Genomic DNA, 12,914 nt, shown 5'->3' on the forward strand with positions numbered 1-12,914 from the left:
CTGTTTTTTAAATAAGTAATATTTTTATCAGCCTTATTTATTATCCATTGAAAATTTTTTATTAATCTTTATTTTAACGTGTCGTAATAATAATTTTAATAATAATTTTTTAATATTAAAATTTGAAATAACATATTATATCTGCATGATGATTTTTACGGTCACTGACGATTTGAGTTGGATCTGTTAGAATATAAGGACGCTTAGACTGCAGCCGTCGGTAATTATAACCGTTGCTTTCGGAGGTCAAGCAAGAAGACGCTGCGAGTGCCCGCTCTTGGAATGGTAGGGCCCACTCCTCTTTTTTTTTCCTCCTTCCAGAGTAATCTCCGCGCATCCTCTTCCGTGCCCGTTTCAAAATCCCCCTCCTTATCTTCTTGTTCTTCTGCTTCCCTCGCTATCATCAAGAAGGAGAAAAAGAACAGTCTAAAAAAGAATGATGGTCTCCGCGCTTCAATAGAAGTCCCTCGCTAATGGCTACTCCGAAGGGCTCCTACATTCTTCCTCTCCGCCCCTTTCCCTACCATCCCTTCTACTCGCCTACTTCTTCGAGGCCCTCCTTTCGTCTCAAGAAACCCGTCTCTACGTGGGATGCGAGGGCTTTCTCCTTGGATATACCCAAGAAAGTCAGGGCTTTGAGGTCCCGCGGAAGAGCAAGCGTTGGCGGGGGCGGCCCAGCGGTCCTTCGTTCCGGCTCCGAGGAGGAGCAGCGGCCTCCTTTTGATATCAATCTCGCTGTCGTGCTCGCTGGGTTCGCCTTCGAGGCCTATACCAGCCCTCCCGTAATCCTCCAAAGCTCTCTCCTTTTTGGCCTTCTTTTTCCGGATTTCTTTCTTTCTTTTTCCCTCTGGAAAATCATTTGATGTTTTGTTTTTTTTTTTCTTGATAGAAAGATGTTGGGTGGCGAGAAATTGATGCCGCTGATTGTCAGACTGTGTTTTTGTCCAAGTAGGTTGATTGTTCGTCACTTTTTTGTTGTGTGGATTGATATATTTGTGGCGTTGCTCTTTTCTTGCAAATCGAATTTTTTTAGATCACTAAGTAGGCTTCATATTTCATTCCTTCTCTCTGAGTAGCTTTTACAGGTTCTTGATATTTGTCTGCATTGCTGCTGGGGTTTCGTCTAGCATGACATTGTTAGTGGATTAACAAAAGGGCTGCTTTGTTCTTGTACATGTTACATGATCTTGTTGGTTCAGCGAAACTGTAGTCTAATTTGCTTGTTGTCCTGCAAAGATTGAAAGAGAGATATTCTTTGTCTTTTTCTCCCCTTAAAATCTACTGAGCTTTTAAATTACAATCACTACATCTCATATTTTAAGAGATATTTCTTATTGGGACACCCCAAAATCATATATATGATTTAGCTAAAATGGATATTCAGATCTTAACTTATGACCTTGAGATTCTTTGATACCAAAAGAGTGGGAAGATTGAATCTGCACCTTCGTATGATGTGAAATTCATATAAGATCTGAATTTTTTCTGGAATCTGTAAACGTATCAAAGATTTAAGTTCAGAGTACGTTAACTTTGAAAACTGAGCTGCAAACTGTTTTCACAGGATGCATACTGCAACCTGTTTTCTTGAGTCCTAAGGTGTCTCTTTAAATGTCTGGTTGAGAGACAGACAAGAGGGAGAAAAGCCAAGGGAGAAGTAGGGGGTTACAGACTACAGATGTCCAAGAGAGGGGTGAAAGGCCACTTGCTACTTCCTCTCTCTTCCCCCCTCCTCCCTTGCTTCCTTGCTTCTGCCATCCCTCTTTTCTCTTGTGTGGTTTCTCAGGCCCCCATAAACTTAAGCTGGATGATGTGGTATATATCTTAAATTACACCATGTCACCATCTAATGTAAGCCCTCTGTTAGCTTACAAGGTTATTTTATCTCAACTACAAGTCAAAAACTCTCTCTAAAACATAAAAATAAAATCGAAATCAACTAAATGAATATGATATCTGACATTGTTGATGAAGTGGATGATCAAAATCCGTAGGATGTGCCCAACATTGATCCCAATGCTCAAGAGCTCTCGTATGCACTTTTATGGTGCCCACACATTATATAAATTTAGGGCATCATTGAGTAGGTGAGAACAGACAACTTGCCCAAGTTAAAGGGATGCTCTTTCAAATACCAGACACATCTCATGGGCCTATCATTGAGTTTACAACACTTGTATTATACCAGCTCAACACTAACTAAAATTATGTCTTTCCACTTGTCTTCTTTGGTCTAGTTGGTGACTTCAAGGCGCTCTTGTTTCAGTTTTATTTTTAGTGTTTTCCTATTTCCTTTTTGTACATTGAAGTGGATTGGCAAGTTCTCTCTTTTTTAAAGGATATGATACCTCATTTTGAACTTTAGTTGTTATTGCCCAGAATTAGAGTGTAGAAGCTAGATCATATGCTGAATTAGAATAATGGGATCCCCCACATACTATTTGAGTGGCTTTGAACCGATAACCTTTTGAAGATGCACTTGCTATAAGCAATCTACTTTTTTAATTATATATTATCCACCTGATGAAGCAAGGTTTGTTGTATTGGTTTGTGCTCGTGCATATCGATCGTATTGTACTGAGCCGGTATGCAATATGGAGGGCGTATCGACACTCGATATGCTGAATTGGTCCCTGTACCGTGCATACCGACAATATAATGGAATGGTACGTGTATGGGGTTCGGTACCAAGATGGTGAATAGATGAAGTCAAGAGCCATCCTGCATTAACAATCTCCAAAGGGACTAAAAGAATGGTGGTTGGTTGTCTATTTGTTCATGAGAAGTTTGTTGTTACAAACTCTCGCTTCTTATGTTGAGGCCAAAAGTCTTAACTCTTAAGTCAGTTTAATACTTTCATCTATTAATGCCTTGGGTGGATATCTTTTGAAATGTCATTTTTCAAGCTCAGAATTGTTAGTTTGTGTACTTCCATTTGAGATTTTGGGTTGAGGGTGGTGCATCTTTTTCACATTACGGACTCTCAGCCGTGTTACTGGAATCGTACTTTTTACAAGAAAGAAGCATATTAAGGGGAAATTCTATATTTTTTCTTTAATGTAAAATATGGGCACTTCTGTATCACTTATGGATTTGATTTTGTTGGAAAAGAAACCACATAGACTAGTTAGAGTAACTATACTACCATTTGCAGTTTCTGCCTTGCCTTATTTTTAGTCTCAGCACAGTTTATTGTTCCAACTGAACTCTTGTTCATATTAAGTTAAATGATCGCACTTGCACACATCTATATTTTTTAAGATTCATTTATTGTATGAAAATATTCTTTATCATTTGCTTTACACATGGTGACCATTAAAAACAATTTCCTTTACTTCCTTATTAATGACATTAAAAACCAAATAAATCCACTTGGTTAATGTAACAGTAGGCTTTGGAATATTATTTCCAGGCACTAGAATGAGACCCATTTTTACCACAGGATTTTAGTAATGCAGCCGTGATCTATCATTACATGTGACTATATGCCTATAAAGAGCAGGAATTTACATTTTTAATTTAACTTTTGCAGGCAGTTCCTTCGCGAAGTATATGATGGCCAGCTTTATATAAAGTTGAAGAAAGGTGAAGACTTTCCTGCAATGGATCCGTGGGTATGATTCTCTTTTGATTCACATCCTAACAAAGAGACCTTTTAATTGTTTAGTCTATTTCACTACATATATGGAGTATGTTTTCCAGTCCCTGCATTAGATATTTTTATATTTTAAGGTGAGTGAACACTTCAGGAAAAATGGGTGCCTTTGGCATGAAAGATGATGAATACTGAAATGAAATATTATGAGACAGTTAAGAGAAGATAAAATGATTGATTGATGGCTAAACTTGTTTTGCTAATATATGATTAACTGTTTCACAGTCTTGTTTATACATCAAGTGTTGCATACAGACGTCAATAGTGGACATATATTGTACCTTACATACTGCGCTGTTGAGAACTTGCCTTACATAGGGAGTCTGCATCATGTGCCATTCACTTCTCTCAGCCTATTCTTAGCTTTGTAACTTGAAGCAGATTAATGATTCTAAGGTGCTCGTCCTGAAACTTGAATGAAGATTTCACATTAATGTGCATTATGTGAAATATAGGAGAGTTGAAGAGTGTTGAAATCCAGCTTTACATATATTATAATTTAGGCCAGTTAATGAGAGAACGAGGTGATAGAAGAAGAACAAGAACTGGGAAGAAGCATGAAATACATTGATTTATTGATGAAAATAATAGCCTGATTTATGTAAATCCAAAAGAACAAGAGGCCAAGCCACCATAGAGTTAAGTTTACGCACTGCAAGAAAACAAAATCATAATGTTTAATGTGATCAACAAAGTACAATGTCTAGATAAGTGAACACAGTGTGGGACCAAGATTACACCATGGTGAGATAATATATGTTTTTTCAGTGAAGTGACAGTGAATTCATCTATGCTTGTCACTATTAAAGAAGACTGTTTGTAATAGTAGGACAGCTGCCAATTGCTAGAGTACTGGTTGATACAGTATTAGGACTGCCATGTTTTTTGAGAAGACAATGAAGCCTAACTTCCTTTAGAAGTCAATCATGACATGTTCCTCCACTTAAATAGTTATGATTGAGAAGATATTTTACTTCTTAGTCATAAATGGGGCAAAATAAAATGTTTAAGAAAGACAAAACAAATGATGAAAAGATGACCAGTCACATCACGAAATTGACTGATGTTAAAATTGACTTTGATAATGTCAGCTTCAGATGTGTTATTATAGGCCCAACTCTTGATAGTTGAAAATACCAAGTGGAAGGCAGGTGATGTCAATCAAGTAAATTGCTTAAAAAGGCAAATACCCTTGCTGGCGATAGGCAACCAAAGTAGGGCCCGAGTTCCTTCAAATTGTACTTCAAGTGCTCCATGTTTATTTGGTATGGCAAGAATGACCAGATATTAATAGACAGTTCAACCCCAGATAGATGCATTGATGAACATTTAATGTTCTACATAAAATTAGCTGAGAAAAAGGTCACCTAATTAAAATTCTCATGTTAGGATTGAGATGCCTTTTGAAGATCTTATATTGCTCTGCAAAACTGTTAGATGTGTTGAGAAGGGCAAGATGGCTAAAAGAAGGCTGCATATGAACCTGCCTATGAAGATCAACATTGAATATGTGTTTTTCTCTTCTAGTGCACAAAGTGGTTATTGATTAACAAGGACAACAGTAGTCAACCACATGTTTGTCGATACCTGAACATGCAAATTATTTTTATCATCTTGCTCTATGCATATATGATGCATGATTGGAGATAGATGAAACAACATGAATATAGTGACATATTTATGATATGTTTGTTATTGGTGTGGATTTGTAAATTATACAAATTCCTGCCTGTCTTGAAGGTTCATTTAATTTTCTCTACCAGTAAAACGGTTTTCTTTCCTCCATTGCTCTTATGTCTAATTGCAGTAGGAGCAGAAGTGTAAAAAAGAGTCTTTTTGTATTATCTCGGGGAGTGGAGGGAGGGGGAAGAGGAGATAAGGAAGGATTTGCAAAAACACTTGGCATGTGTCAGAATGTACAGAAGCAGTGGGTGCGGCATGGAGAGGCTATGCTGCATCTGCGTCCGCTTAGGTTATATCTTATGGGTGGTCCAAGAGAGGCTGCCAGTTAAGTGGGTGGATAATGTGGGCATTTGATATGATATTTGGACTGCAACTCGGTCCTGGTAACTGGTTTTGAACATGCCTTTTTTTTTTTTTTGATGCTAAGATAAGCCAGTCAAGAGGCACTTTGGAGTTATGGGGCATATTGTGTCGTTTTGGTACAATATGAGGGGGCCTGGAACTTCTTTGTACCAACACATGGTATGGATGCTGTTGACTCCAGCAGTGCATCTTTTGTTGCTGCTGGGGCGTGTCTTTCTGTGTTGGTAAGGTTTTGGTACTGGACCTGATTCCTGATACTTAGACCCTTGACTTGCACAATTGCCTTACCAAGTTGAAGGAGGTTTCGTGCAACAAAGATGACATTTTACATGTGGCAATTTACTTCATAGCTTTCCTCTTTCATGATTAGGATTCAGATTATCTCAAGGTGATGAAAACCATGTCAAACAATCTTTAATATCAAAGTGGTTTAAATGAAGTTCCATGTATGATTTTGCATGATGCAGTTTACTTTGTTTCCTGGTAGGATCACATGGTTAGAACTCAGCTTAAATCAAGCTGATGAATGCCATGTCCATATAACCTTTTACATTAAAGAGACAATATGCCTGCATTGTACATAGAGTTTGCTCTTTTTCAACATTTAATTACCAAGGGGATCATAATAATCTGTATCCATGTTCAGGGAACAAGTGATCCATATGTAATCTTGCAGATAGATGGTCAGGTCACAAAAAGCAAGGTCAAATGGGGGTAAGCGACTTTTTTGCTTTCTTCATAAAGATCTTAAATTGCAATTTTGTGAGAAGGGGTCTGAAGCTATTCTACTACTCTGATGAAGTGTTGCTGATGTTGTCATAGTTTTTTTTCTCCTGAATTGTTCATTTGTTGCCTTGATCTGTATATTCAGAAGCTACCTTGAGACCTTGCATTTGTTATTGTTGCAATGTGGTATTTTGGTGGATGGCAGTTCATTTTTTTCTAGAATATTTTAAATAATTTTTCTTATGGAGCAAATTTTTTAGTATCGGCAGTGGTTTGCATGCACTCTGACCTATTTAAGAAAGTTAGCTCATTAGTGTGACTTTGTAGTATTCAGTAAAATCTAGGGCATAAGTGGGTCTCTAACTCTCTTACAGAATTATATGCAAAGAGCACGTGTAAGAAATTTGGGTCCATTGAATGCTATCCAGTTGAAGTAGGAAAATCCAAATTGGAGGTGTGTGCATGTGTCCAAGGAGGGCTATGTTATGATCATGTCCTTTTTTTTTTTTTGGCATTCTGCAAATGTGGAATGGAGGATTAGGTTTAGGGTGGGAAACTTCTATGCTCCTTTGCCGATTCAAACATCTTCAAAATCCTTCCATCTGTAAGTCCATGCAGCATATTCACTTTCTCAATTTGCTTTTGCTTTATTTTTGTGTCTCACATTTGGTAATTACGACATTCAGCTTTCATTCTCATTGATGGTCATCGTTGAACTGGAGGAACCCGGGGCGATTCTTAGTGGGTTTTTGAACTGATGAAGTAATATATTGATAGATTGATCCTGCTTGATGCTGGTAGATTGATAATCCATGAAGATGTCGATAAAAAGAACACCAAATTGAGACAATTGAAAGTGTGTTTGATTATTGACTGACATAGGCATGTTACTCAATCCTTATAGACAGCTACATATATTAAGAACCTTACATACATTTACAGATGAATAATAATTCATAGAATAATTCTTTATTTCTTTGCAGTGGCTGAAACATGAGATCATCATGACTAAAGTTTCAAGTGGTATGGGATAGGTTATCTTGTTGAAAGAGTATCTAATTATTTTTCTTTAGTGACATGTTAGAAGTAATTTGGAAAAGCACTTGGAACATTTCTGAAAGGCAGTTTATGCTTGTTACAATTCTTCACTACAACTGATGTGAATTACTGATCATAGGACAAAGGAGCCAATATGGAATGAGGATTTCACTTTGAATATCCGGACAACTCCAACAAAAACTCTACAGGTATAAAGTTAAGGGCATAATCTTTTCAATATTCATCTATTATAGAAATTATTTTGATCAGAAGTGTAGATCACATCTATATTTTCGCTTCATGATCCTAAATTGTGGTAACTTCGAAATCTTTACTGTTGAAAATAGAACATTCATGTAGTGGACCTACTAGTTAATGTCTAATCTGTTTATTGTTGTGGGACAATACGTTAGGAGGGTTAATATGTTTTTTTTCATGTGAGTGCATATTGACATTAGCATGATACTATATGGTGCACAAAGTGTGCGTGTGTTTTGTAGGAGCACAATATGTGTAAGTTTGTCCCTTGTACCTTGCCTGCTTGTTTTCAGGATAGTTTCTGTTACTACACCTAGCCACTATTTTCTGACAATTTTAATGACCTGTTTAGACCAACAGCGTCCTTATCAGACCAAACTTTAACAGACCATTTCCAATGCCATTCACCATTATTACATTCTTGACTTCTTCATAGGTCCCATAGTACTGGGCTTGTCTTCCTGGCATACTCATTGAGGCATTGTGAATGTTTGAGGGGAAGTTAAATGTGTATAAAAAATAAATGACTGTGCTTTGTCTATGCTGTGCGCGCTATTGTGATGTAGCATGCGAACTGCTATTGTAACCACATTACTACTATCCAAATTTTGTACATATATTGCATCCTCCCAACGAGCTATTTTGTTAACCTCAGGTTGCGGCTTGGGATGCAAACCTTGTCACTCCACACAAACGCATGGGAAATGCAGCGGTTAACCTGGAATCACTATGTGATGGTGAGTGTTTTAAAGTAGCAATACTTCATGATGACAAGTGCCCATCTCAAATTTTATGTCTTTGTACTTCTTGTGGTTCAAAGAATGACAAATAATTGTAGTCTTTTGGGTAACCTTGTCCTGTTATGGACATGTTAACATATTGTTCACTTCACTGAATCTGTATAACTATTTTCTTTAATTCTGTTTATTACTATAAAAAGAATAAAAAACTCATGAAGTTCTCGAGCAGCTTCTCCATATATCAGTTGGAAGGTTGTAGAAACCTTTATTAACAAGCTTCATCCCATCTTTATCAGTTGGAAAGATTTGCCATTACCCTTTTGTGTGTGGAAGTGATCCATTTTTGTGATGACATGTAATAACTTGTAAAAGATCTTAATATATAAATATAGGAAACACTTGCTCTTGAATCAATGAAATGATGAGATTTGTTCTTCTAGGAAACTCGCATGAGATGGTGGTCGAATTGGGCGGGATTGGAGGTGGTGGAAAGATATACTTAGAGGTAATTTGTTTTAATCCTGTTTTCCAGAATTAGAAAGAAAAAAACACCTTCTATGATTTTTTTTGGCTGCATTATTGGCATCTAAGCCACTATCAACAGAAGAAAACTGGAGTAATATTTTATTATGCCTACCAGATTTATGCAATGAATGGGTTTTTATTATCTGCCCATTTGACCAACTATTCCATTTGATTTCTCATAGAAAGTCCTAAGAAATTTATCACCCAGAGAACTAGCACTCTGTATTTTTTTTTCAAGTCTACTTTCTGTCTGCTCTTCATTTATTGTAAACTCAAGTATTTTGTAACCTAGATATCTGATTTGATTCATCAGATTAAATATAGGAGCTATGATGAAATTGAAGAAGACAAACAACGGTGGAGAGTACCTTTTATCTCGGATTTTCTTACGAAAAACAATTTAGAGTCTGCTATAAAAATGGTCTTTGGATCTGAGAGTGTAAATGTTAGTCAATTTGTACAATTGGCATTCGGACAGCTAAAACCATTCAATTATGCTTATCTTCAGAAACCTTCAACTTCTGATAGTGATAGTGATGGATCTAAATTTGCTGAAAGATCTTTAGATGCAGTTGCTGATTCAAAGCAAGTTGTATTGCAGTCAAGCAGTTCGGAAAGCTCAGGACATAACATGAGTCCTGAGAGAGAGAATAATTTACCTGTTTCTCATAATGATGCTAATTTGAGTAGTTCTCATAATGATGATTCCAAGCAAGTTGTATTGCAGTCAAGCAGTTCAGAAAGATCAGGACATAACACGAGTCCTGAGGAAGAGAATAATTTACCTGTTTCTCATAATGATGCTAATTGGAGTAGTTCTTCATTGGAAAGAAAAGCTGATGAATCAGCAGCACCAGCTGAGTATTTCTGGAAGGCTTTTGCTGACGTCATCAACCAAACTGTTCTGCAGAAGCTTGGTTTTTCCATTCCAGAGATCAGAATGTGGGATGGATTTGACTTGTTACATATGGTAAGCTTACAATTGCGCAAAACTGCAGAGGAAGAATATGTTGAATCTGGACTTGCAAGTCCTGAAGCAAAGGATGAAAATGACAGAAAGAGTGATCCCCTATCTACTACAAATGGAACTCCACTTTTGGACATTAAGAAAGTATCCTGGGATGTTCTAAGTCAAACAGAGGCAATATTCAGGGCAATGATGGTTCTTACTGCAACCCTTCCACAGCAGAAAAGGAATTCACCTTCAGGGGTTGAAGAAGAGGATAGGAAAGCTGCTTCTACGATGGTACCAGACATTAAAGAATATTCCATGAATAAAGTAGGAGATATTGCCGAAGATGGATTGCCAGTGGATACACAGAAAGCAGAGGAAATGAGGGAACTGTTTTCCAGTGCAGAAAGTGCTATGGAGGCTTGGGCTATGCTTGCTACTTCATTTGGCCGTACAAGCTTTATCAAATCTGACTTTGAAAAGATATGTTTTCTGGATAACATTTCTACAGATACACAGGCAAGTTGATATTTATGATTGGATCATTTCTTTTCCATCTCATAACCATGAGTCTAGATAAAAAAAAAACATTATTCTTTCAAATGGAAAGATATATTAAATTGTGACATAAGAAGAGCTTCAGGTAGCCATTTGGCGTGACTCCTTGCGAAGAAGATTAGTTATTGCCTTCAGAGGTACTGAACAAGTAAGCATGCTGTTTACTCTAATGTCCATGGAATATTTTCAATTTTTTTTTTCTTAGAATGTTTTTTGTATTTACCAATATACAGCTGAATTGTAGATGTGCTGGTTTTCTATTGATTCCTTGATCAGGCAAAGTGGAAGGACTTGCGGACTGATTTAATGCTTGTTCCTGCTGGGTAACAATTCTCATGCTCATAGAAATAAATTGCCAAGTGGCAGCTCCTCTTTTTTTGTTTCTCCATTATGGAAATCCATTTTCACTAGAGGAATTCAAGCTTGAGAATTCGTATATCAGTGTTACTTGTGGATCTACATTCAAATACAAATTGGATTAATGTCTTGCGAGTAGAAAACTATGAGTTGTGCTCAAGGATTTCATCTTGGCAGAGATAACGATTTGTCTCTGTATTGGCCACTTGCTGATGTGTGTTCAATATCCTGGCCTTTATTATCTAGGCCAATGTAAACCTGTATATTCCAATGTATCAGCCAACCATATAAAATATTGGCTGATATCAAAAAATTGGCTGAAAGTTCCTAATCAGTGCTTTTACGTATAAAAATAATTCTTAAGGACTAAATATTTAAATTAATGTCTAGGATTCTAGTTAGCCTTGGATTTACAATATTTATTGAGATGTCAATATCTTGGATCCTAAAATCTGGGCTGAGATCCCAGTATATCTTGGTGCATTTCGTCTTTCCATAGGTTTCCATCTCAGGTAAGATTAAAGGAGGCCTTATTCCATCTTGGTATCAGCCACCATCGAGATGGCCGAGATTTGCAGGACCTTTAGCATGTATAAAATCAATGGTTATGGCTACATCATGTCATTTGCCATGTAGGGGTAAAGAACATGGTTTTAAATATGGGCTATAACCCTTGCAAATCCATGCAAATGTAATTGACATAATACCATTCGTCAAACTTATGAGGGATCATTCACTGAGAATGATAAGAACAAGAGTTTTATGCAAGGAGACTTAGAAAAATATGTTAGCATGTCAATAGACTGCTTGCCTGAGACTGTATTTCCTTGTTCAAAGATTTTGAATATTTCACAAAGACCTGATCTGTCTACGTTTAAGAGTTCAGGAATTTTCCACATGCCATGCTTCAAAAAGTTCTATTGTTGAAACTATCAATCATCAATTACCGCCACGCAAAGAATGAAGACAACTAAACTTCTAGAAAATGCTAAAAGTTAATTAATGAAATGTTTAACTTTAAGAAGGAACCATGATTTCTTTTCTCAAGCTTCCAATTCTGATATATCCTTTTGCTATATATGCCTTTTTAACCTTTTCTTTTGAAATTACATTTTTGGAGTCATCCGCAAGAAAAAAGTACCAGCAGTGCCCTTTTAGAGAGTTGACAAATGCAAGATTTAGTTGATCTAAACATGCTCGTGAACCACGAAAGGACACATGATCCAGATAGCTATTTGATTGTTCAATTAGGAGTGAGATGGACTATGATAACAAATGCTGACTTCAAATACTTCGGTGTAGGAGCAAATCTTTTTTTAGGTCTGACTTTAGCTTTTTTCTCTATTGACCTAAGTTGTATCTGAACTACTATAATAATTAGAATTTGTCTGGAAAAATTCTAAAGAACAGACATGGACTGGAATAGAAACTAAGGTTGAAGGCCTTGATTTGGGGAATTTACTGTTGCATAATCTCACTTGAGCTATAACTGTCAAACTACATGCCCAAATTAAGGTCACTAACCATCTTTGGAGAAGCTCAATGAGACAAGTCCATAATGTTGTTAGTCTAATTATGTAGGCAGCCCTTCTTCTGGCAGCATTGTTTTCTATATTTCATCGCTCTGAAAAGATTGCAAATCAAGATTTACCAATAGAGAAGGCATGGGAGGAGAAGGTACAGAGATACTCAAAGACAGAGTAAAGAAACACTGGTAGCAATAGGTGGATAAAAGGATGCCGCACATACTTTATTCTGGCTTTGCATGATCTTATTATCCATAATATGTGCTGACCACCTGAGTGAAATGAATTGTATACTTGTAATTAGCATTCAGCCTCAATTATGATAGTCATACTCATGCTACCACCGGGCCTCAGCTCTTTAGCCTATTTATGATAGATATGCCTAATCATGGTTACAGCTCAGCCACTTCAATTGTGGTTACAGAATGCGAAAATTGGGTGACCTATAAATGATGCACCAATAGAGGCTATCTTGCAAATTGGTAACATCAGAACATCAAATGATAAACATATGACTCATATATATAGTATGA

General features: G+C 36.8%; 1 protein-coding gene across 16 annotated transcripts in view; it reads left to right on the plus strand.

The window, feature by feature from the left end:
* Positions 1 to 332: 332 nt before the first annotated feature.
* The window catches only part of LOC105043202 (uncharacterized), a 46,610-nt gene continuing 34,028 nt past the window's right edge, over positions 333 to 12,914 (plus strand). For 11 of the 16 annotated variants that reach the window (XM_073255958.1, XM_073255963.1, XM_073255965.1 and 8 more), the window contains exons 1-10: positions 336 to 782; positions 890 to 948; positions 3,533 to 3,614; positions 6,348 to 6,415; positions 7,605 to 7,674; positions 8,379 to 8,460; positions 8,904 to 8,968; positions 9,302 to 10,463; positions 10,588 to 10,646; positions 10,775 to 10,821. In XM_073255958.1, the coding sequence (XP_073112059.1) occupies positions 474 to 782; positions 890 to 948; positions 3,533 to 3,614; positions 6,348 to 6,415; positions 7,605 to 7,674; positions 8,379 to 8,460; positions 8,904 to 8,968; positions 9,302 to 10,463; positions 10,588 to 10,646; positions 10,775 to 10,821 (2,003 nt within the window). In that variant the 5' untranslated portion in view covers positions 336 to 473. Of the gene's footprint in view, positions 783 to 889; positions 949 to 3,532; positions 3,615 to 6,347; positions 6,416 to 7,604; positions 7,675 to 8,378; positions 8,461 to 8,903; positions 8,969 to 9,301; positions 10,464 to 10,587; positions 10,647 to 10,774; positions 10,822 to 12,914 lie in introns of all 16 variants that reach the window. The other 5 variants (XM_073255969.1, XM_073255970.1, XM_073255971.1 and 2 more) reach the window with 3 other exon arrangements.

Source organism: Elaeis guineensis, chromosome 4 (assembly GCF_000442705.2).
Source record: "Elaeis guineensis isolate ETL-2024a chromosome 4, EG11, whole genome shotgun sequence".
NCBI lineage: Eukaryota > Viridiplantae > Streptophyta > Magnoliopsida > Arecales > Arecaceae > Elaeis > Elaeis guineensis.